General features: G+C 27.8%; 6 protein-coding genes across 10 annotated transcripts in view; 3 read left to right on the plus strand and 3 right to left on the minus strand.

Annotated features, from left to right (window-relative positions):
• Positions 1-367: 367 nt before the first annotated feature.
• On the plus strand, positions 368-4,313 carry LOC103579454 (armadillo repeat-containing protein gudu). The gene is made up of 8 exons (XM_008560851.2): positions 368-745; positions 938-1,228; positions 1,298-1,546; positions 1,914-2,477; positions 2,713-3,117; positions 3,298-3,519; positions 3,592-3,707; positions 4,223-4,313. Exons 1-8 carry the CDS (start codon positions 389-391, stop codon positions 4,254-4,256), a joined length of 2,238 nt encoding a protein of 745 aa, XP_008559073.1. The 5' UTR covers positions 368-388; the 3' UTR covers positions 4,257-4,313.
• Positions 4,314-4,921: 608 nt separating this feature from the next.
• LOC103579453 (receptor expression-enhancing protein 5) lies at positions 4,922-6,464 on the plus strand. The gene is made up of 4 exons (XM_008560850.3): positions 4,922-5,182; positions 5,341-5,573; positions 5,972-6,107; positions 6,186-6,464. Exons 1-4 carry the CDS (start codon positions 5,056-5,058, stop codon positions 6,233-6,235), a joined length of 546 nt encoding a protein of 181 aa, XP_008559072.1. The 5' UTR covers positions 4,922-5,055; the 3' UTR covers positions 6,236-6,464.
• On the minus strand, positions 6,453-10,914 carry LOC103579452 (folliculin). Of its 3 annotated transcripts, XM_053739152.1 has the most exons (5): positions 10,823-10,869; positions 10,602-10,744; positions 9,186-9,704; positions 8,637-8,742; positions 6,453-8,581 (listed from the first exon to the last, which is right to left on the minus strand). In XM_053739152.1, exons 3-5 carry the CDS (start codon positions 9,497-9,499, stop codon positions 7,481-7,483), a joined length of 1,521 nt encoding a protein of 506 aa, XP_053595127.1. In that variant the 5' UTR covers positions 9,500-9,704; positions 10,602-10,744; positions 10,823-10,869; the 3' UTR covers positions 6,453-7,480. The 3 variants fall into 3 exon arrangements, with proteins under 3 accessions (XP_053595127.1, XP_008559071.1, XP_014300090.1); XM_008560849.3 differs by having other exon boundaries at positions 10,602-10,914; XM_014444604.2 differs by lacking the exons at positions 10,602-10,744; positions 10,823-10,869 and having other exon boundaries at positions 8,637-8,786; positions 9,186-9,274.
• Positions 10,915-11,045: 131 nt separating this feature from the next.
• On the minus strand, positions 11,046-13,508 carry LOC103579451 (MAPK regulated corepressor interacting protein 2). The gene is made up of 6 exons (XM_008560848.3): positions 13,151-13,508; positions 12,938-13,031; positions 12,739-12,857; positions 12,590-12,658; positions 11,967-12,020; positions 11,046-11,888 (listed from the first exon to the last, which is right to left on the minus strand). Exons 1-6 carry the CDS (start codon positions 13,200-13,202, stop codon positions 11,818-11,820), a joined length of 459 nt encoding a protein of 152 aa, XP_008559070.1. The 5' UTR covers positions 13,203-13,508; the 3' UTR covers positions 11,046-11,817.
• Positions 13,509-14,872: 1,364 nt separating this feature from the next.
• Positions 14,873-20,474, minus strand: LOC103579450 (TOM1-like protein 2). Of its 2 annotated transcripts, XM_008560844.3 has the most exons (9): positions 20,176-20,474; positions 19,851-20,105; positions 19,074-19,243; positions 18,702-18,983; positions 17,962-18,577; positions 16,936-17,065; positions 16,612-16,738; positions 15,805-15,858; positions 14,873-15,644 (listed from the first exon to the last, which is right to left on the minus strand). In XM_008560844.3, exons 2-9 carry the CDS (start codon positions 19,906-19,908, stop codon positions 15,447-15,449), a joined length of 1,635 nt encoding a protein of 544 aa, XP_008559066.1. In that variant the 5' UTR covers positions 19,909-20,105; positions 20,176-20,474; the 3' UTR covers positions 14,873-15,446. The 2 variants fall into 2 exon arrangements, with proteins under 2 accessions (XP_008559066.1, XP_008559067.1); XM_008560845.3 differs by lacking the exon at positions 15,805-15,858.
• A 1,966-nt stretch (positions 20,475-22,440) lies between these two features.
• LOC103579449 (A disintegrin and metalloproteinase with thrombospondin motifs gon-1) overlaps positions 22,441-22,929 on the plus strand; it is a 122,444-nt gene continuing 121,955 nt past the window's right edge. Inside the window, exon 1 of one of the 2 annotated variants that reach the window (XM_053739038.1) lies at positions 22,441-22,521. The gene's annotated coding sequence lies outside the window, so the exon portion shown is untranslated. The remainder of the gene's footprint in view (positions 22,522-22,929) is intronic. The other variant, XM_053739039.1, reaches the window with a different exon arrangement.

Genomic DNA, 22,929 nt, shown 5'->3' on the forward strand with positions numbered 1-22,929 from the left:
TCATATAGAAAAAAAAATACATGTGATCTATAATTTTTTTTTCTTATAAATCTATTACATTAATAAAAAATAAAAAAATAATTCTACATATTTATATTTATGTATATATAATTTCATGTTATATAAGGCCATAAACAATCGATCAAACTTCTGGTACTTAAACTGCAATTCCTATATAAAAAATTTGTATAATCAATAGTAGTTAAATTCATTACAATTTAAATCTTCGTAGTAAATTTTTGAATATTAATTTAAAAATAATATTAATCCTAAGTACCGTGAAGTTGTGCAATAAAATTTTCTGAACCTTTTTCTTATAATATAAAGTTGGTTAAAGTTTAATTGATAATAATTAATAAATTAAACAAATTATTGTTACTAATGAGAAATGTCTGCTGCAAAAGCATCGAATAGTACGAAAAAAAAATCAACGACATTTGAAAATGGGGAAAAAAAGACCCAGAGTCAGTCGAAAAAACGATCATCAATAAAAAGTGAAAATTACGATGTCGAAAGTAATGGACCCCGACATTGTTTGATAGATGAAACTGCTGAAGAAGACAGTTCTGATGATGAACCTGAGTCGGAAAGCGATGAAGAAACACCTTTTGTGAAAGATAAAACTCCCGAACACGCTTCTGAATTTTGGCAGTTACAAAAACTTATAAAATATATAAAAGCTGGTAATCAAACCGCTACAACTGTCGCTCTATGTCTTCTTAAAAATTTTAAACTTGACAGTCGGGTGCGTAATAAATAATAAATATTGTTTATTTATTTAATAATTTTATCGGCCCTGAGATTTATGTCTTCTAAGGGCCGCAAATTCAAAAGTATAAAAATAGTGCTTCCGTAATTTTATTATTGACTCTACTCTATAAAAATTAAAATTTAAAAGATTTTTCTTAATGATATTAATAATAATTATTTAATTAAGTCAATTCAACGAGCAATACGTGAAATGGGTGGATTAGAAGTTCTTGTGAATCTTCTAGAAACCAAAGACGTTAAATGCCAACTAGGATCTCTTGCTGTTTTATCAAAAATGGGATATTGTTCTGAGACACGTCGATATCTTATTGATCTAGGAATAGTATCACCGCTTATTGAATTGCTTAAACATCCAGCGAGGGATGTCAGAATATTAACTGCCGAAACAATGGCCAGTATTGCAATGATGCGAAAAGCCAGAAAGCAAATTCGCATCCGTTCTGGTATTGCTTTGATAGTAAGAATAATTTATTATTTTACTATACATTTAATTATTATCTTTTATTTAAATTTTTAACCCTGTTAGTTAGATGCAATGGACGTTCCCGATAATGTTCTACGACGAAGTTACGAATTGTTGAATGAAAGTGAAAGACAACATGTCGCAGTAGCTATTGCTTGTGCTAAAGTTCTTAATTCTTTGAGCAGCAGTCCGAAGATTAAAGAAGAACTTCGAAAGCATGGGGTTGTATTTTTTATGAGTCGTTTTCTTCAGTCAACTCACATTGAACTTATTATTCCAATTATGGGAGCAATTCAACAATGCGCTGATTTAGTTAGTAAAAATATACAGAAAAAATGGATTTCTTGGTGGAAAAAATTTTTATCCACCCCTAGAAAATTTTTTGCATTACAAATTGAAAATAAAAATTTTCTAAGTACAGTCGGACCTCGTTATAAGACTATTATCAAAAAATCGGGATTGAATTCGGAGTAGTTACAGATTTTATTTAAATTCAAATTCGAAACCACTCTGCATTTACTCCGCAAATTTTTTATAGTGTAAGAAAATTTTTTTCTTTAATTCATAATGCGAAATATTTCTTACACCAAGAAATTTTTTTTTTCTGTGTATATATAATTTTATTTGAATTTATACTTATATATTTATGAAATTTTTTTATTTTTTTTATAAAAAATAGAAAGTATTTAGATTGGCCTTTGAACAAATAGGAATTATATCTGAAATAGTCCGTCACCTTTGCGACAGTGAAGCTGCTAGCAGTAAATACACCCAATCATTGACAAATCATCACAAGAGTAGTCATGCAGCTGAATCATCACCTGAACTGGATGCTTTGAGTGAAAAAGCGAATGAAGAAGCCAGACGTGTAGAGAAAGAGCGTTTGAAACTTGAAGAAAATTGTGCTCTTGCTATATTCAAATGTGCTGCCAATAAATTAACACGTGATATGGTACGACAATCTGGGGGATTGGATCCTCTCTGTCGATTAATTCAAAGCGAGAGCATACGCTCCAATAAAAACCTTCTTGCTGCAGTAACTGGGGCGATTTGGAAGTGTGCGATAAGCCCAGAAAATGTATACAGGTTTAATCAAAATAATTTGGTTGCTTCTCTTGTACCACTTCTTGAAGAAAATGAAGATGAACAAGTTCTTGCTAATGTCGTAGGTGCGTTAGCCGAATGTTGTGTTGATCCGGCAAATAGACATGTGCTGAGAATTAACAACGGCCTTCCAAAATTGGTACTCAATTAATTAATTTAATTATTTAAGTGTTTGCTGATTATTTAAAATTAAATTTAAGGGCATTCTCAGCCAGTGCTAACTGTCATGACTAAATTCAAATTTTATTAATTAATTAAAACAAAATTAGGATTACAAAAAAAAAAAGAGGATATTTTTGAATTGCCCTTTTTTTCGTATCTCAGACCAGTTTCCCGCCTTAATATTAATTGGTAATAAAATTTATTACTTACAGATTAGATTACTAAGCGGAACATATGAACCTCTTTTAGAAAATTTGCCACTAGTTATTAAGGAATGTGCTGAAGATGAACAATGCATGGATGTAATAAACGATCCCTCTCATTCGCTTGATGGTGTCCGTCTTGTATGGTCGTTACTTAAACATCCAAGTAATGTTATAAAACGCAATGCTTGTAGAGCACTTGTACCCTGTATAAAATATGCTAAAGATTCACCCGAAATGGTTCGCGCTTTTGTGGGTGGTCTTGAACTCACCGTGTCCATATTAGATAGTGATGATAACCAAGTACTGGCTGCTGTTTGTGCGACGATTGCTGAAATTGCTGTAAATCCAGAAAATCTGGGCATACTTACTGATCACGGTGTTGTTCAGAAATTAGCTAAGCTTGTACATACGGTAATTAAACTTTCTTCTTCGAACGCTAAATAATTATTGATAAAAATATTGAGTTGGATTTCAGTTTAAAAATTTTAAAAATCCAATAAATACTAAATTTTTTTTTAAAAACCTTAATTAGTTTGTGATAACTGCGATTAAAAAAAAATTCTAACAGTGTATTAATGATATACTTTTTAGGAAGATGAAGACTTACGAGCTAATCTTACTCTGGCAATAGCATTTTGCTGTGAATGGGACCGCAATAATTATGAGTTCGGGAGATTAAATGCAGTAGCACCTCTTGTTAATTATGCAAACAGCAAAAATAAAGATGTACTCAAAGGAGTTTGTATAGCATTTTATCATCTAAGTAAAGAACCATTGAATTGTGTTACTATGCATACCTGCGGAGTTATTAAGGTATTTTTTTAAAATTAAGTCAAACGACTTTGACTTTAATTGTTGATAATTATTATTTTTATTAAAAATCAGCATGTACTTCGTCTTGTTGGATCCGATGATCCAGAAGTTCAAATAGCAGCGGCGACAACTATTCGAAACATCCGGAAACTCGCACTCAATACTGAAAAATTAAATTTCGGTGGAATGTAGGTTTTGAAAATTCATTGCATATTATTTTATAATAGCTGATCTAATCAATCGACGGAGAATTTTATAGATTCTATTCTTTCAACAAACTAATGTCAAAAAAATAGAATCTAAAAATATGCACATGTAGAAAACTAAAAAAATTATGTGTGCAATTTTTTATAACTTCTATCTAGGAAATTCAGTCAATTGAGTAGATCAGAAAAGCCGTAATTTCTCTAGTGAAAAATAAAAAAAAACCTGATCGTTAATTAAATTCATGAGTAAATATAGCAGACATAAGACAATTTTTAAATTATATGTAAAAAAACTAAACAATCAAACTAATAAAATTAAAAAAAGTGCATGTATTGATTTTGAAATTTTGTAAAATTCTATTTTTCAATTTATTTATTAAAAAAAGTTTATTTTATTATTTAAAAATTTTAAAAATTGTCAGATGCCCGCCAACTTTACTGTCATTTAAACTCACCATTAATAAATGATTAATAATAATTACTTTATATTTTTACAGCAATACTCTACAGGAAATGGATTACTGCACCTAAAAAATATCAATAATAAAATTATACTTTCAAAAAATGTGAAAAAAATATGAGTGTGAATGTAGCAGGCATAAGATAAATTTAAAATTATAAATAAATAGTTAATAAAATAATATTTATAAAAAATGCACTTAATAATTTCAAAATTTTTTAAATTTTATTTTATCAATTATTTACTCCATTGATAATTTTAAATTTGTCTAATGTCTGCTACTCATAAAAAAAATTTTAAATAAATAAAAAAAAAATTACTTATTAAATAGGATCAGAATTACGTCCCTATAACAAAATTATAGGTTTGCGAACATGATTTTTCTCGCAGAATTGTGTCGTCATCTCCACTAGAATTCCTCCACATACTTTAATATATTTAAATTCATCATATGTTGAGTACTTGCGAGAAATGTAATTCAATTTAAAATAAAATTTATCTCTTACAAATATCTCAAATCTCACATGACTATTTTACTAAAATAAAACAACAGACTAAAGTATAATTATTTATAACTAATATTCATCTTAAAAATATACAAAATTTAAATAATTTAATTTAAAAAAAAAAACTTACAAAATTTTTCGTGTGTAACCACCTGTGTACTTTGAATAAACGTCACACATCAGAGCTTCTGTTTCTAATCGAGTGGCAACGCTAGTGTCATATTTTTGTAATTTGAACGAACCGAGCGTTCAAGGCAAAGCAATAATAAAAAAAAAAGTTGTACAATTAGTGTACATAATTAAATTACATATATATTAAATTAGCAAATCATATTTTTTCAAAAATTTAAATAAAAATCCAACGATGGCACGGGTCGTAGCTGTAAAAGAGAGCATTGAAAAAGCTTTAAAAGACGAAACAAAGCCATGGACTAAATTATTTGCTATGGCAGAAGCAAAAACTGGCATCGATCGGCTTTATATCTTTCTAGGTCAGTAAGGTTATAATTTTTTAAAATTTCATTTATTTAAATTATATAAAACAATCGCCATTACTCATAGTCATATATATGTTAGAAAAATGAAATTATTTAAATTTGTTATTATAATTAGATAGTAAATATTAATTATGACTGTAATTTATTAACAGGTTTCGTAGGCTTCCTGGCTCTGTATCTTGTCATTGGGGTCGGACAGCAGCTAGTTTGTAATATAATCGGGTTTGTTTATCCTGCCTATTGTTCTATGAAAGCACTTGAATCCCGAAGTAAAGAAGATGACACCAAGTGGTTGACTTACTGGGTTGTTTTTGCTGTCTTTACTATCATTGAATTTTTTTCTGAGTATATTGTCTGCTGGTTCCCGGTTTATTGGCTTTTCAAGGTCTCTGTCAGGAGTAAATTTTAATTTATACAAATATCCTGATAGCCATTTTGGTCACAAGTTGACAGAAATTTACAACCGGAATAAAATTTCAAATTGACTGCAAAAGCTCGATGGTGCAAATAATTGACGTTAATTGTAGTAAATTTGGAAGTTAAATTTCGCTCATTAAAATTTTTTATCGCAACTTTCTGTCAGATTAAAGGCCAGTTTTTCAAACCGAGTTTATATCCGGGTTTTAATTAATATTGCTAGTATATCTATCTATTAATAATATATAAATATACCAGAACTTGACCGAAAACACTGAAGAGAAAGATTTTTAAAAGAAAGTGTGGCTACCAGGGTATATATATTTCTAAAAATTTGAATTTAAAAATAAAACTTATTACTTTCAGTGCATTTTCTACATTTGGTTGATGGTTCCACTGGAATACAACGGATCCATCGTTCTTTATCATCGTTTTATCAGACCAAAATTCATTAAGTATCAACCAGAAGTTGATAGTCTCGTATCAAAAGCTCGTGATGCTGGTAAATAATCTTTTTAAAATAAATTATAATATTTTATAATAAATAAATAAATAATTGAATAATTAAAATTAATTACAGCTGCTAAAGTAACATCAGATGTAATACGAGATTCATTCAAATCGGAATGAGACACGAGTAATTATTAGCTAGTTTTTTGTTTTCATTACATCGGGTTAGATAAATTTTTTGTGTTATTAAGAATATTAAGTATTGATTATTTATTAACAATATGGACTTTGATAGTCTGCCATTGAATTCCATTTTCCAGTGCACAAATTTTTTTTCTTGTTTGCGGGTATAAATTCTTAAGTAATGTAATAAATAAAATATAATAAAACATATAAGTACTTTTATTAAACATTAAATAAATAGTTTATTAATATCAGAAATAATTAATACACAACCGTATGTAATTAATGGAGATAATACATCGTCGGTGATAGTGCAATATCGCGTAACTTCAGTTGTCAGAACCGCGCAACTAGAAACGTAATTTAACAGGAATAAAAGAAAATAAATATTAGAAAATCTTCAATCAAATACTATGTAATTGTCCATGTAAGTGTACAGTCGAAATTTATTAACTCGGACAGAGTCTACGGAGGGGTAAGTTTTTGAAATGTCTCAGTTAACGGATCCCCCTTCTTTTTTAAAAAGTAAACTGTACGCATGCGCTCTCACATCCACATGGATGGTGCATAGATAAAAATATATACAGAGTACAAATGTATAACATCGGATGGGAGAAAGCGTAACTCGTAGTGGGGGTCGAGATTGAGGGGAAATTCCGAGATAATGGAATTCGAGTTAATGAAGTTCGACTGTAATTTAAATATTCAAAAAAGGGATCTTGTATTTATATGAAGATGATTACTTAGGTTGAGTTAATAATTTTTAAAGTCATTCTCAGACAGTGCCCCCCACTTTTTAAAAATTTTCAATGACTTTCAATTGTCATAAGCGTATCAAAAGTTCATCAATTGATTAAAAAAAATTACTTACAGTTGATATCAACTGGGAGTACATGAACTTTGTTAAATAAAATTCAGTAAAATTTTCATGTCAATTTATAATTAGAATTTTCAAATTTTCAAAATTGATAACAGCTGTAAGTAATTTAAAAAAATTTAAAAATAATAACCTGACGTCAATATTATTTTTTTCACCAAAAACATCTATAAAAACAGTACAACCTCATTGAACAAAAAATGTACATTAAAGTTTAAAAATAATTTTTTATTTTCAATAATAATGAATATTATGCAAAAAAATCTACATTCTGTAAACATCAAATCTCATTTTTGCTATTTATGAAGTTACGCGATATTACAGAGCGACATTACGAGGTATTGCATTATCCGATATTTTATTTACTAAGCGGGATTCGAAGGTAAACCCATTGACCAGGAATCAAGTAACGAATAGTCATGTAGTCCAGCCCCTAAACTAACAATCAAACCAGTAAGATCACTACGATGACCATTACCACGCATCGTATGCACTATTTTAGCAATATTTGCCCATTCTTCTTGCAAGGCCATGAATTGCGCTTTCAAAACAACATCATCGAGTTTATCATTATCTAAGTACTTTTCTAATTTGAGAACAAGTGTCGGTAATTTGTTTGGTAAAACTCCCGACCACTTTACAACATATGACTTAGTATCAGATGTCAATCGATCATTAGAAACAATATCTAGTCTACAGACATTCGAACAACAAACTGGTACAGCTGCTGATGAATCGATTCCTAAAAAATTACAGTCATTTATATCAGTATATTCATTATTGTATATTTTTATTCTTCGACAAGCACGTGGTACTAGTGAACTTAATGCATAAAGAGCTTCAAGTGTTTTGTCAGCAGGACCTCTGACAAGAATTTGAATCCCCGTTAAACTAGAGTACAGCAATTGTCTAAATTGTTCTTTACTAATATACGATTTAATATTACGAAGAATAGAAGTTGCTAATTTTTTTTTCGATATTTCTGTGAACTCGGGACTTTCTTTGAAATCTTGGTAGCTAATTAAGAAGGCAGATGTTGAACCTTCAGTGGCACGTCCAATTTTACTTTGTAGATCACGCGCTAAATAATTATAAGTAAGTGGAGATTCGAGTAAATCATTTGAAATGGGACAGATTTCAACTAAATGTCTTGCACCAGCACTCAGTATCCAAACAAACCACATATGGATGCGGACGAATACGTGTTTTTCATTGGTTATTTCACAAAGACTTCGCGGTATTACTTTGGATGTACGATTTTCACTGGATCCATCACTGACTGATGATAAACGAGCAGCTCGCTGTGGATTTTCAGCCTCATCCATATTGTATTTACGCTCTGCAAAATCCTGAAGCTCGCGTATCACTTGCTTGAGATTGTCAACAAAAAAAGGCCACATGTTGAGCAAAAATTGTTTGTCTTTCATGAATACAATCAAACTACAAGACCGTCTTATACCACGTGCCTAAAAATTAAAATGATAGTAATTATTGAAAATTACTTAATTAATAAAAAATTACCTGGGTGTCCTTTAATGTAAACGCGTGACTCAAAACATGTCCTCGACTTTCGTCACCAAAGTAACAGATGCCGTCTTTTCCAAAATGTAACTCACAGCTCAAACTCCTAAGGCCAAGACAAAACTCCATAGAAACAATTCCATGAATTGTCTTAGACATTAATTATTTATTTCGCAAATAAATTAAAAAATAAGTAATTAAATATTTAATTATGATGCTGAAAGTAGCAGTTAAAAAATTTATTTATTTTTAATAAACAAATTAACTGACATGCAAAAATTTAAAAAACGCATGTGGAAAATTTTCTAATGATAATTGAGTTGGTAATTAAAAAATAATTGTAATAATTAAAAAATAAAAAAATGCACATACGTAGAATTCAAATATCAGTATGTGCATTTTTTAATTTTATTTTTTTAATTTTAGTTCATTTATTTATAAATTATAATTTATTTCATCTGCTGCATTCCTGCTCATTAGAAACAATAATTGTCATGTCGATTACTTTCAGCATCGTAATTAATTACCAATTGTAAAATAATTAATCACCTTATACACGCATGTCCCAGCAAATTTTTGATATCTTCAGTAAGCGGTTGACGTGCTGACAAAAATGATGTTCTACTTTCATGTTCGTTACTTAAATATTTAACATTTCCAATACTGCGGCATCCGTCACATTCGCTGCGAGAGTCATCAGACATTGAAAAATCGTAACTTTGCTCCATCACTTCTTTGGGTCCATAAAATTTGAGTTTTTTATTTGATTCTTTTTCCTCAAAAGTTCGAAATGTTTGAGTTGCGAATATAACTCTCGGGCCGTGAATTTCGCAAAAAGTACACATTGCTATGACTGCATTCATTTTTATAATGTATACATATATTATTAAATATTTATATATATATCAAACTTTTAGCATACGTTTTTTCTTATCACGTCATTTTTATTTATCACAATTTTATTATATATATTAATTACTAATTATAATTATGTACAGACTTTATTTCTTTTTGTTGATCATTTACCAAAAATATAGACCAAAAATTCATATCATAACAGATCAGCAACTGAAAATAAAATTCAAGTTCATTGGTGTTTAAAATTGAGTGTGAATGTAATAGATATGAGACAAATTTAAAATTATAAATAAATGAACTAAACAATTTAAAAAACAAAAATTAAAAAAATGCGAATACTGATTTTTAAATTCTATAAATACACATTTATTTATTTTTGTTCGATTTACATTGTGTTCATTTATTTCAAAACTATAGCAATTGACAAATGTCGGCTACATCCACAATAATTTAAAATATTGAATTTAAAAAAAATGCACGAACTGATTTTTCAATTATCTACATAGTACGCATTTTGAAATTTTTACTCTATATATATTTTATTTATTTACTTAAAAATTTTTTAAAATGACAGTTGTCTGCTACATTCACTCGAGTGTGAATGCAGCAGATATGAGACACAATTTATAAAAGTCAAATAAATAAATTAATTAAATTTTTTAAAAAGCGCGTACTGATTTTTAAATTTTCAAAATAAGTATTTTAAATTTTTATTCTATCTACATTTTATTTATTTATTCAAAAATTTCAAAAATTGACAGTTGTCTACATTGAATGTTTGCTACATTCATACTTGAGTAAATGTAGCAGGCCAGAAACAATTTGTAAAATTCAAATAAGTAAATAAATTAATTAAATTTAAAAAAAGCGCGTATTGATTTTTAAATTTTCAAAATAAATATTTTAAAATTTTGATTCTACTTACATTTTATTAATTTATTCAAAAATTTAAAAAATTGACAGTTGTCTGCTACATTCACACTTGAGTAAATGTAGTAGACATGAAACAATTCATAAAATTTAAATGAAATGATGAAATTTTTAAAAATACGAGTACTGATTTCTCAATTATTAAAATATAAAATTAAAAATTTTTATTCTACTTACATTTTTTTCATTTATTCAATCAAAACTAAAAAAAATTGACAGTTATCTGCAACATTCACACTCATAACTTCAGAATGTCATTTTCCCAACTACATATATTACAAATTTTATTACCTTTCTCCAAACTCACAACCCAAAATATTCTAAAATAATTTTTACTTATTTACAAATATATAAAATTTCTTAAAAACATAACCTAAGAAATTTAATTAAATATCTACTTTTCTTTTTTCAATCCTTTCCCTCTTCACTGGCCTGGTGTATGATTGCGTAATATACTCAGCTGATAGTTGAGTTCTATAGGTCAGTGCTGATTGCCACTGACCAAAACTAGCCAATACCGTTAATTAATTACTGCAATAACACAATCAGCGGGAGTAATTTAAAGTTAAATAAATATATTACAAAAATAAAAAAAAAAAAAAACAAAATAAAATATATGTATTGAGTGGTATACAAAGATATATTTATACTCATATCATTAACAATTGGTTTTTTTCAGCCGATTTCGGCTAAAAAATATAATAGTAAACTATTGCACTACAATAAAATGGACTACAAATCGCGATGGAAATAAATCTCTGTAAACAAATGATTTATTATTATTATTATCAACTATTTTTTTTTCTTTTTTCATTCATTCATTAATGATTACAGAGCCTCTTTAAATGAACATATAACAATCTTAAAAAATATCAGTCTACAAAGATACACTAAATAAATTGTTAAATATTCTATTGGTGTGCGAGAGTAGATTATTATTTTTTTTTAATAGAAAAGTTTATTTATATTTATATCATTCTTTCTCTCACACTTTCTTTCACTCCTGCAAAACAATTTTCTTCATTTTTTTTTTTAACGCATATGTACAGTAATTTAATTTTATAAAATCATCAACAACCTTTGTCTCTCCCTTCAATAAATCGTTGCATCAACAAATAACATCATTAATAATAACCATACTAACAACAGCTGTGATATATATATATGTCGGCTGATATATATCATCTAAAAAACACTTTGGGCTTAATTATCGTTCGGGATATTGTACATAATCGAGCAATGTTCATTTCGCCGCGATATTTTCCCAAGCACAGGGACTTTTTTTATTATTTTTATACTAGCATTACTTTTTTTTTATTTAATTATACGTTAGTTAAAAGTTAATATGCACATTTAAAAAAACTTTAGCTCTTTCTCCTAAAAAATTTGTTTTTTAAAGAGATTTTGTGATGTTATTGAACAATCTTTTTCCCCACCATGACTCCAGGTCGAATGGTTTGAAATCTGAAATGAAATTTAATATATTCACTGCCATTTATCATTACATAACTATTTTGTGCTTATTAATAACATTATCTTTACCTTGAAGAACGTCATTTGGTTCACCATCGTTGTAATACAAAGACGTGATTAAATCTTTAAAAAACAAAACCAATTATTTTTTTTTTTAATTAATTCGTAATTTTTTTTTAGAAAAAATAAATTATAAACAAAAATTAAAAATATGCACATGTTGAAAATAAAAAAAACTATATGTGCAATTTTTTAAAATAATTTTTTTTTTTATAATTTATCTTTTTTAAAAGAATTTGAAAATTTTTAGACGGCTAATTTCAGTAACGAGTGGGAATGTAACAGACATTAGACAAGTTTAAAATTATAAATAATTAAAAAAATAATATTTATAAAAAATACGCTTATTAATTTTAAAATTTTTTAAATGTGCATTTTTTAAAAATTTTATTTCATTAATTATTTATAATTTTAAATTCCTCTGATGCCTGCTACATTCACTCGTAAAAAAAAGTAAATTAATTTTTATGAGCGTTTGGAAATTTTTGAAATAAATAAAATATATTAAAAATTAAAAAATGCATTTTTAAATAATTGAAAAATACGCGCCTTTTTTCAAATTTACAAATTTTTTCATCTGACATTTAGTCATTTAATTTTTAAATTTTAAACAAAATTAAAAAAAAAATTACCTCCTCTTTCAGAATCATGTGAGTCTTCAGAGACTCCGTTTCCTGTACAGCTGCCTACCTGACTCCATGCTAAATAAATAATAAATTAATTTAAAATAAATAATTTTCTATATTCTATTTATTATTTACATATTTTATCACATACTTACATTCGTATACAAATTTAATGAGCTCCTCGTGTTGAGGAGTAATGACCTCCTGCATCCTATGTCTTTGTGAAGAAATTTTTGATTTTCCATTGACATTGAAGACGGGCTTTGGTGCATGACTTAAAACAAAATATGGAATAATAACAATAATATACTAATTTATAAATAAATAAATATTTATAATATTATAAAATTATACCGGTCGATTTCATCATCGCATTCTTTTTCACTAGGATCCGATTTTCTCGTCAAATCTCTCAAGGTATCTAATCTGTCAAGGTTCTGACTTATTCCTAAAATAATAATTATTATTTATACATATATATAACAATACGGTTACGTATTTAAATAAATATAATAATATTAAACTTTGAACTTGAATATCTTAACACGAGGACAGTATTAATTTTACCTCGGCGAGTTTTCGCAACAATTTTACTTGGTCCTTTCGACACCGTGTACATTTTATTTAACAGATTATTTAATAATACTTAACACTTGCTGTTAATTTATTATTATTTATAAATAATATGATTGTAAATCATCAAAATGATAATGTTCTTTCTCTTTAGTCTGGAAGTTTGATCTTTGAACGTGTAGCCGTACAGGTCGTGGCAGTAAACCCCATGTGCAATACGGAGCAATGTGTTACGTACAATCTCTCTCTCTCTTTTCTCACACACCGACACTCACTAGATTCTACTCGAGTCTCATGACTTTGGGTGTCTAAACTGTATATACTAATATATATAACATACCGCCTTAAAAAACACACGCGCGCTATCAAACTAAATTATCCAATCAACAATTATGACCAACTGAATCTCGTTATTTCATTGGTCTGGTGTTTGATCGCTTTGATTCATGTAAGTGTGTAGTTTTTTGTGATATATCTATATGTATTTATGTGGATCGGAAAATATTCTGGCGCTAATGTTGTGTTGGATTTTTGGCGCGAAATTTAAAATTAGAATTCAGATATCTCATGGTTTTTTAACATATTTAGATGGATATTAAAAAAAATACGGTTGTTATCAATTGGGAGTTAAACGAAATTTTGAAAATAAATTTTAGTGAAATCTTAATGTCAAAATTATGATTTTAAATGTCAAATTTTTTAGGCTTACAAGGAAAGGGTTTAAGATACGAAAAAAAGAGGATATTTTTGTGATTTTTTTTACAGAGTACGTTCTTTATTAAATTTCTTAAAATTTGTGACATTATCAAGCAACATTCCAAGAATGTTCTACTAAATTTTCATAAAAAAATATTTAAAAATAAGCCAGTGATAGTGGGGAGAGACGAGTCACCTCAAAAAAGTCTCCATGCCATAGGCAGGATAACTCATGACTGCCTCATCTGAAATCAAAAAACCAAAAAAATTTCTTTGGTACACAAGTTCGATGGATTCGAATGAAGGAATAAGCAAAATATTCATTTTTGAATTTTTGGTAAAGGTGCAATCAAAAAACTAATTTTTGCCAAAAATTCTTCCTTTTGTTTAATTAAAAAATAAGTAGTTATTGAAAAAAAAAATCATTTGTTCAAATCTAAGATAAACTTACATACCAAAGAAATTTTTTTGGTTTTTTGATTTCAGATGAGGCAGTCATGAGTTATCCTGCCTACGGCATGGAGACTTTTTGAGGTGACTCGTCTCTCCCCACTACCACTGGCTTATTTTTTAATATTTTTTTATGAAAATTTAACAGAATATTCTTGGAATGATGCTTAATAATGTTACAAATTTTAAGAATTTTAATAAAGAAGGAACTCTGAAAAAAAAAAAAAAATCACAAAACTATCCTCTTTTTTTTGTGCGAATGTAGCAGACAATTGTAATTTTTTAAATTTTTTGAATAAATGAACAAAATGTAAGTAGAATAGAAATAAAAAAATCCATATTTAGATAAATTTAAAATCCGTACACTCATTTTTTTAAATTCTTTCATGTCTTCTACATTTAATAATTATTTTCTTAAAATCTACATTCCTCTTTTCAATCAACACTATAATTTTTTAAAATTATTTAATAAAATTTGAAACCGTTCATGAGAGTTGTCATTGAATATTTTGTAAAAAACGGGGGGGGGGGGTCTGAGAATGTCCTCGAAAAGATCAAATAACAAATAAATAAATTTTATATTGTATAGATTTATGAATATATTTTTTTCCATCAATAATTACGCAATATTTAAACATAGATAACACTATACCATATGACAATATTTATTATGTATATATCTATATACATATACATATATATTATTTAATAGATTATATGTACTATAATTAATAAATGTTTTAGTTGGGCCATAGAAAGTACAAGTGATATTTCTTTATATACAGTAAAGCAATAAGTCTACTCTTATATAGGAATACAATAATTTTCGAGCTAAAAATTTATCATTATTTTTTCCAGTGCGATTAAATGATTATTTATATCTATTAGTATGACGACATACAGTACGAGCGTCTAATGAAATAATTTTTTTTATATTCAATTACATTTACAGCTCGGTAATTTAATTTCATTATTTTTTATGTATAATTAATCGAATAATTAATAAGTACTTGTAAGCAAAAGCAGCGATCTCCGATTGTTATCTTGTAATTATTATTTATTTAAAGATTATGTTGATGTAAAGTAATATGTTTATTAGATATCACGAGTAATAATTTAAATAATAATAGTAGTAGTTATCAATTCAGAGTGCAAATAGTGATTTATCTTGATCTTTATTTATTTGTCGCGGAATATTAGTAGTTCCTGATGTTGCGGTACTTGGTGCGGCGGTAACTGTTGGTAAATTAGGCAAAGCTTCTGCAGCAGCAGCACGTTCTGCTAAAAATCTTTCAAATTCCGATGATGTTAATGACTCTTGATCACCCTGTTCTTTGGGAGCCTATGGATAGAATTAAGATATAATTAGACTACTAGAAAAAATCAAGTTTACGGTCTTGTAAAAAATAGAGTTTGTGGATAAAATAAAATGAAGTGAAATAAAACGTAGGACGGTTGCAACAAAAGCAGTTTTAAAAAAAAAAAAAAAAACATCCACGTACCGTACTCTCATCAAGCCACGCTGCCATTTCGTTGAAATCAGATTCTCGATTTGACTAAGCGTTCATAAAAATAATAACAAAAACAATCAACATAAAAATTATAATTTAAACAAATAACTAACATTTATAAAATAACTTATTTTACTATTGAAGGGAAAGAGATCTGAGATACGAAAGAAAGAGGATATTTTTGCAGAGTACCTTCTATATTGAAATTCTTAAAATTTGTGGCATTATTAAGCATCATCTCTAGAATATTCTGCTAAATTTTCGTGAAGAAATATTTAAAAATAAGTTAGTGGTAGTGGGGAGAGACAAGTCACTAAAAAAAATATCTCCATGCCGTGGGCAGGATAACTGATGACTATCTCATCTCAAATAAAAAAATCAAAAAGATTTCTTTGGTACATAAGTTTGATGGATTTGAGCGAAGGAATAAACAAAATATTCATTTTTGAATTTTTGGTAAAGGTGCAATCAAAAAACTGATTTTTGCCAAAAATTTTTCCTTTTGTTTAATCAAACAATAAGTTGTTATTGAACAAAAAATCCTTCGTTCAAATCTAAGATAAACTTATGATGTTTAATGATGTCACAAATTTTAAGAATTTTTAATATAAGAAAGTACTCTGAAAAAAAAATCACAAAAATATGTTCTTTTTTTTTGTATCTTACACTTCTTTCCCCCTTAAATAAGTTATTGTGACAAATAAAAAGCGACATATAGTGATAGCAATTAAAATTATCAAATAATAATCATAATAACATATTTCAATAAAATATACACAAAGAAAATATATTACGTACAGGAATTTTTCCAGTTGCTGGACCGATAGCTGTCGGTTGAGTTAAACTCGAACCGCGACTTAGAATTGCTGAGCTAAGACTTCCATTGCCACTTAAATCTTCTAAATTATCTTCATATTTACTTCCGCTGATATATAAAATAATATAATTTATAAATTAATAAATATATTAATTAATTTTCACAGTAATATTTTTTAAAAAAAATAATGTAATCGAAATTTCAAACGATAACTTATCAATGCTTTAAATAAATTTGATCATTATCTATAATTAAATTTATTGTTCATATATTTTTTGTAATTGATATTAAATTTGATAGCTTACGTATTTTTTGTTGACTCATAAGTTGCATTACGGGACTGGGCAAACATATCAAATTCATCACTCTCTAATAAATCTTCTCGTTTATTTTTAGAAGGCACTCCTTTGCTTCGACCATCAGTAGCAGAAATTCCTATTAATTAATTAATTAAATAAATATTTAATTAATTAAAAAAAGTCATTCGACATTCAAAATGGAAAAGAATTCCTCATTATTTCTTTATTTTTAAGTCTTAAGATAGTTAATGAATTTTGAATTCAAAACCCGCCAGAAATAAAATAGTTCAAAAATTTTAATTGCCGCCTTTTTTAAAAAACAACCGATTTCTAAAATTTTAGAATTTGATCGATTGCCTAAAAAATAAGTATATAAAATTTCAAAATCATCCGTGAAAACTTTCAAAAATATAAAATTTTTACCATCACTCAAAAATCATGTAAATTTGAACTTTTGTTAAGAAAAAACTGGCGGAAGTAGCGTTTTTTGTTAATTTGAAAATTTCAAATCGCCGCCATTTCTAAACTAATTAACCGCTTTTGCTCATCTTTGAACTTGACCGAGCTAATCATTTATAGAATGTGTGCCAAGATTCATTAAGATTAGTTTAGAATCGTAGGCACTATCGTCGTAATAATACGCTTTTTATATATATATATACATATATATATATATATATATATATATATATATATATTTATATAAACTTTTGAACCAATATTTTTGAAACCTACTCGAGAAATTATCATAGCCTGTAGCAAAATTATTTGAAAATTCTTCCGAGAACAAATCCAATAGATAAATTTGGTGCCGTCAATTGATTCCAACAATTTTATACAATTGATCCCATCGACAATTGGTTTTTATCAACAATTAATTTACATAATTTAACTTTTCATATTTATAACAGTGAATTATAATTACTCATTTCATAGTAATTAATTATTTTATGAAATTGTCTGTGGGATAAATTGTCATGAAACCGATAGATTTCTATGATATCTAATAAAAAAATATAAACAATTAAATACCAATATCAGCAACGGCACCCTCAAGTGCTTGTATTGAATCCTCATCAAGATCAATTAATGATTGTTCTGGTCGTTTAGCTGACGCACTGTGTGCTAGTTGATTATCTGCCGGATGTCCTAACGTTTGAGCAAGTATTGCACTTGCTGCTGGTACAGTTTTATTTTTAGTATACCGTGAATATCTCAAAAACAAATTATTTAGTTCATCATTAATACGCAACAACTCAGCTGTCATTTCATCGTCAACAAGCCGACCAATTAAATCAACAACTCGTTCCTGCATTGCTTTGCAAGTTGAATAAAGCTGATGCATCAGTTCCAAATCTGCGGGATCTGGACGAGTTTCTACTGTCTGCTGGCTGTTTTTCTGCTGCTGCTGATCGGGGTTTGTAAAAAAGTGCAGCATTTCAGCAAGCACACGCATGTTGCCCTGAACAACTTCAAGTTCACTGCGTAACTTTGATACCAATTGATCGGATAGTTGAACCGGCTGCAATGATGCTTGAACTTGTGATACTGGCTGGTGTTGTGCTGCAGATGTTACGTCACATCCACCAACACTAATACGTTCATTTCCTTGGACAAGACTAGGACTACTCGTAACTTCCGGTACACTCTATAAATGATAATTTAGTAATTAATAACCGGTAGGCACTAATTACTTTTTTATTTAATAAAATAATTTTTATAAAAGATATATGTGTTATATAATTATTTTTATTAAATTTAATATTAATTACCCGCTCTGGTGTAATAATAGGAGCCATGGCATCTAAATCAGTCATTGGAAACTGCATTCCTTTAGCCTTGAGTTCCTGGTACACTTGCACAACACCTTGAGTGTGAGGTTGATAACGGAAAGTATCAGCCCATGTCTGTATTAAGCTCAATACTTTTTCTTGAACAGCTGTCGGCGGTTCATTTTTCGGTCCGATCATCTTTACAAGTTCTAATATAAATTCACGTGAACAAGCTAAAGTATGGAAACGTTTTCCGCAATTTTTAACGCATGTTTCTAATACCTAAAAATAAAAAAATGATCGTTGGAGTAAAATTCATAGTTATAAAAAAAAAAAAAAAAAAAAAAAAATAACTGATATTAATTTACTAACTGTAAGTGTATATAAAACGACAGTATAATTTTTTCCAGCAGCCTGACCAAGACGTTTTTTAATAGCCTTAATTGCGTCTCTGGGACCATCTTCAGTTTCATTGATAATATCGCATATTTCCATATTGAGAGCCCAGTTTTCACTGGGTAAACTACCGTCTGTGGCTTGCTCTGAAAAATAACAATAATAGATATAATGCAGCCACAGATACAAAGAACTTCTTGGCACAAAAATGTTTTACTTGATCAAAGAATTTTTTTTACAATAAAGTTAAAAAGTCCAATCTATTGTAGCAAGAAAAATTTTTCTTAGGGTAAAAAACAATTTTCAATCAATCCAAGAATTTATTTCCATTATAAATTGAAAATATGAAATTTTTTGACGTAAGAAAAATTTCTCCTAGAGCTAGAAAAATGTTTTCTAGTCTCAAGAAAATTTTTGTTTACAATTCATAATGAAAAATATTTCCTGCCTCAAGAAGTTCTTTTTATTTTATATAATAATAATTTTTTTTTTTCTTTAACAAAGAAATAAATAAAAATTTATTTAATAAAGAATATAAATATATATATGCATAAAAGATAGGCATGATAATATAAGTAAATATTAAAAAAAAAATAAGTATTGACTTGACTTCGTTGATTAAATTAACGTGTCCCACCTTGTTCACATATATATTTTATATATATATATATATATGCGTACATGTATAGATAATACTAAAACAATAAAAATGCGCAATATACATATACAGACCCGGTCATTTATTTTACTCACCTATTTTTTGACCAACAGGAGTTGAAAATGGGTTTACATTTACTCCAAAAAACGACATCTTGAACTATCGTACAATATGACACTGATTTATTTTAAATACTGATAGTTAATTTAAAATAATTGGTAATAAGCAATCCAGTTAGACGATATATTTACAGTATTATGATACTGGTATGAATAAATTAACTTTAATCATATGACTCATGTGGTTTTGAAGACTGCGTCGACGACACGACGGTTTATAAATTCGTTACTCTGAAATGTCAATTGTCAAATAAATTAAATTACTTTTTTTTTTAAATTTACTTGCGCATTTTTTACACACCCTTGTTCCACTTTTTTTTTCACTATTAAATCTAGACACTAATAATTGGTATCAATACTGGTCAGTAATTATTATTATTATTAATTATAAAATTTTTAATAATCAGTGATTATTTGCGGGGTAATAAATGAGTTTATTATTAAATTTAAAAAATAATTAACGGTGACAGGTTTTAAATTTTTATAAATTATGAGTGCATTAGACGTCTGTTGCGATGTAAAATTTCACGTCACGTCACTCATTACCACAACACAATACAATGCAAGTTATCAAGAGCAACGATAGCGATTACGATTTGACATTTGTGAATCATGGAAACAAGACTTGAGAAACTAGAGAACGCGGAAGTGGGTATTATTTATTTTTATTATTATTTTTTTTTATGTGTATATTATGATCCTGAAGTGAACATACTATTGTTGATTTGATTTTTTTTTTAAACAAATAAATTACGAAAAAATAAAAACTAAAAATATGCACATGTAGAAAATTTTAAAAACTATGGGTGCAGTTTTTTGAAATATTTTTTTTTTATGATTTACTGTTTAAAAAAAAATCTGAAAATTTTTTGACGGCTAACTTCAGTATCATGTATATATATTCTGATGAGTGTGAATGTAGCTGACAATTGTCAATTTTTAAATGAATAAAATGTCAGCAGAGTAAAAATTAAAAAATACAAAATTATATAAATGCAAAATATGTACGCGCATTTTTTTAAATTTTATTATTTTACTTAATTTATTTATATATTTTAAATTTATTAAGTGTCTTATGTGAATGTAGCAGATACAAGAGCTCCCTTAAGTTGGCGGGGGGAATTCAATTTTTGGCAAATTTTTTTTAGTAATTTGTTTGTTCGTCAATGTTCACTATAAATAATTATTTGTTCGTTTCTTATTTTTTTTTAAATAAATTTTTAAAAATTTATTCGAAGTTAGCGGTGACTATACTCATTTTCTATTTTTTTTCCATTTATCTTGATTCGTTGTTAATATCCCACCAAAACTAGCGTTTGTTCATTTGTTTTTATGTTTGTAATTAATTATTAAAATGTTAATTATGCTCGTTGTTCTAATAGTAGTTGTGCGCATGCGCAAATGTCTACTCTACGTTTTAAATTTTTTAAATAAAATTTATTGTGGCTGATTGACATTACTCTCCGGTAAATACCTGAATACTCTTATGAAGTGCTAAATGATCAACAGGATGTGATAATTACTTGATAAGATTATTCATTTAATTAACACATAAATAATAATGAAAACAATAAAAAATTTTAAACCGAGAGCAGACACTTGCGCATGCGCAACACTACTATTAGATCAACGGGCATAATTAAAATTTTAATAATTAATTATAAATATAAAAACAAACGAACAAACCCTATCTTTGGTGGTGCATCAACAAACAAATCAAGATAAATGGAAAAAAAATAAAAAAAATAGAAAATGAGTATAATCACTGCTAACTTCAAATAAATTTTTAAAAATTTATTTAAAAAAAAATAAAAAACGAACAAATAATTATTTATAGCGAACATTGACGAACAATAAACGAACAAACGAATTGCTAAAAAAAATTTGCTAAACATTGAATTCCCCCCGCCAACTTAAGGGAGCTTATTTGGTCCAGTTTTCATCATGTGGTGCGCCATCTACTTCCCGGTCAGTTTAAACCAATCAGAAAGCTCCTTTTTAAATAAAAATCGCCGTTGCGCATGCGCGGGGTTTAAAATTCGTGCTTTGATTGGTCCTTTCGAACGCAGCGTCTCAGCGTGGAGTAACACTAAGTCAATAGCCAGCGAGCACTCGGCCTCTAACGTCACTGCTGTGCACTCGGGTTTGAATACCGGGCGTCAGTTGTCTGTTGTTTTATTTGTTGCGTAGTTGTCGGGGAGAAGTAACGAACTCTTTACTTACGTCTAGCCGGTCTAGTGTTTGTGTCTCGTTTGTTTAGTTCCGAGAATAATTTTATTATTTAAATTCATATTTGTTATTTTATTTTATTTATTTTTTATTGATTTTCTCCGTGTCTAGTGAAGTGCGTGTTAAGTTTGATGTGTAGTTTCATATTGTGCGCGGTCAGTGTAATTTTTTTTTTTTTTAATTTTATTTAAATTCAAATAGTTGTTAGTGATAGTGCGTGAGTGTATTTTTTTTTTAAAGTCAAAAAGTTAGTGATAGTGCGTGAGTTTTTTTTTTTATTTTATTTTATTTTATTTTATTTAAATTCAAATAGCTGTTAGTGATAGTGCGTGAGTAATTTTTTTTTTTTTTTTTAACGAAAAAACAAGTGCCGGTCTGTGTAATTAATGAACCAGTGGAGCTGAAATAATTAATTCAGGTAAATTAAATATATTTAATTATCATAAATGCTTGAATAATTATGAAAATTATGCAGTGGTATAAAAAATTCTGAGGTAAAAAATATTGATATGGAAAATGGTGACATACGAAACTAGACTAAGTATTTTTTTTAAATAATTGCACATTAAAAAATATACTTAGAGTGATTTATGAAAATTATTTGAATACATTCGAAATCATTTTTTGGTATAAGTGTCTAATATTTTTTTTTTTTTTTTTTTTTGAAAAATTAAAAAGTTGTCGATTGTCTGTTGATTTAATTTTGATGGACTTCAATCGCTCTACTATTTAATACTTTTTATAATTCGCTGAGATAATGAACAGATTGGAAACAAAATGTATGAAAAATTATTGATTTATTAATTTTTTACTTGACAAAATATTC

This window comes from Microplitis demolitor, chromosome 5 (assembly GCF_026212275.2).
Source record: "Microplitis demolitor isolate Queensland-Clemson2020A chromosome 5, iyMicDemo2.1a, whole genome shotgun sequence".
NCBI classification, from domain to species: domain Eukaryota; kingdom Metazoa; phylum Arthropoda; class Insecta; order Hymenoptera; family Braconidae; genus Microplitis; species Microplitis demolitor.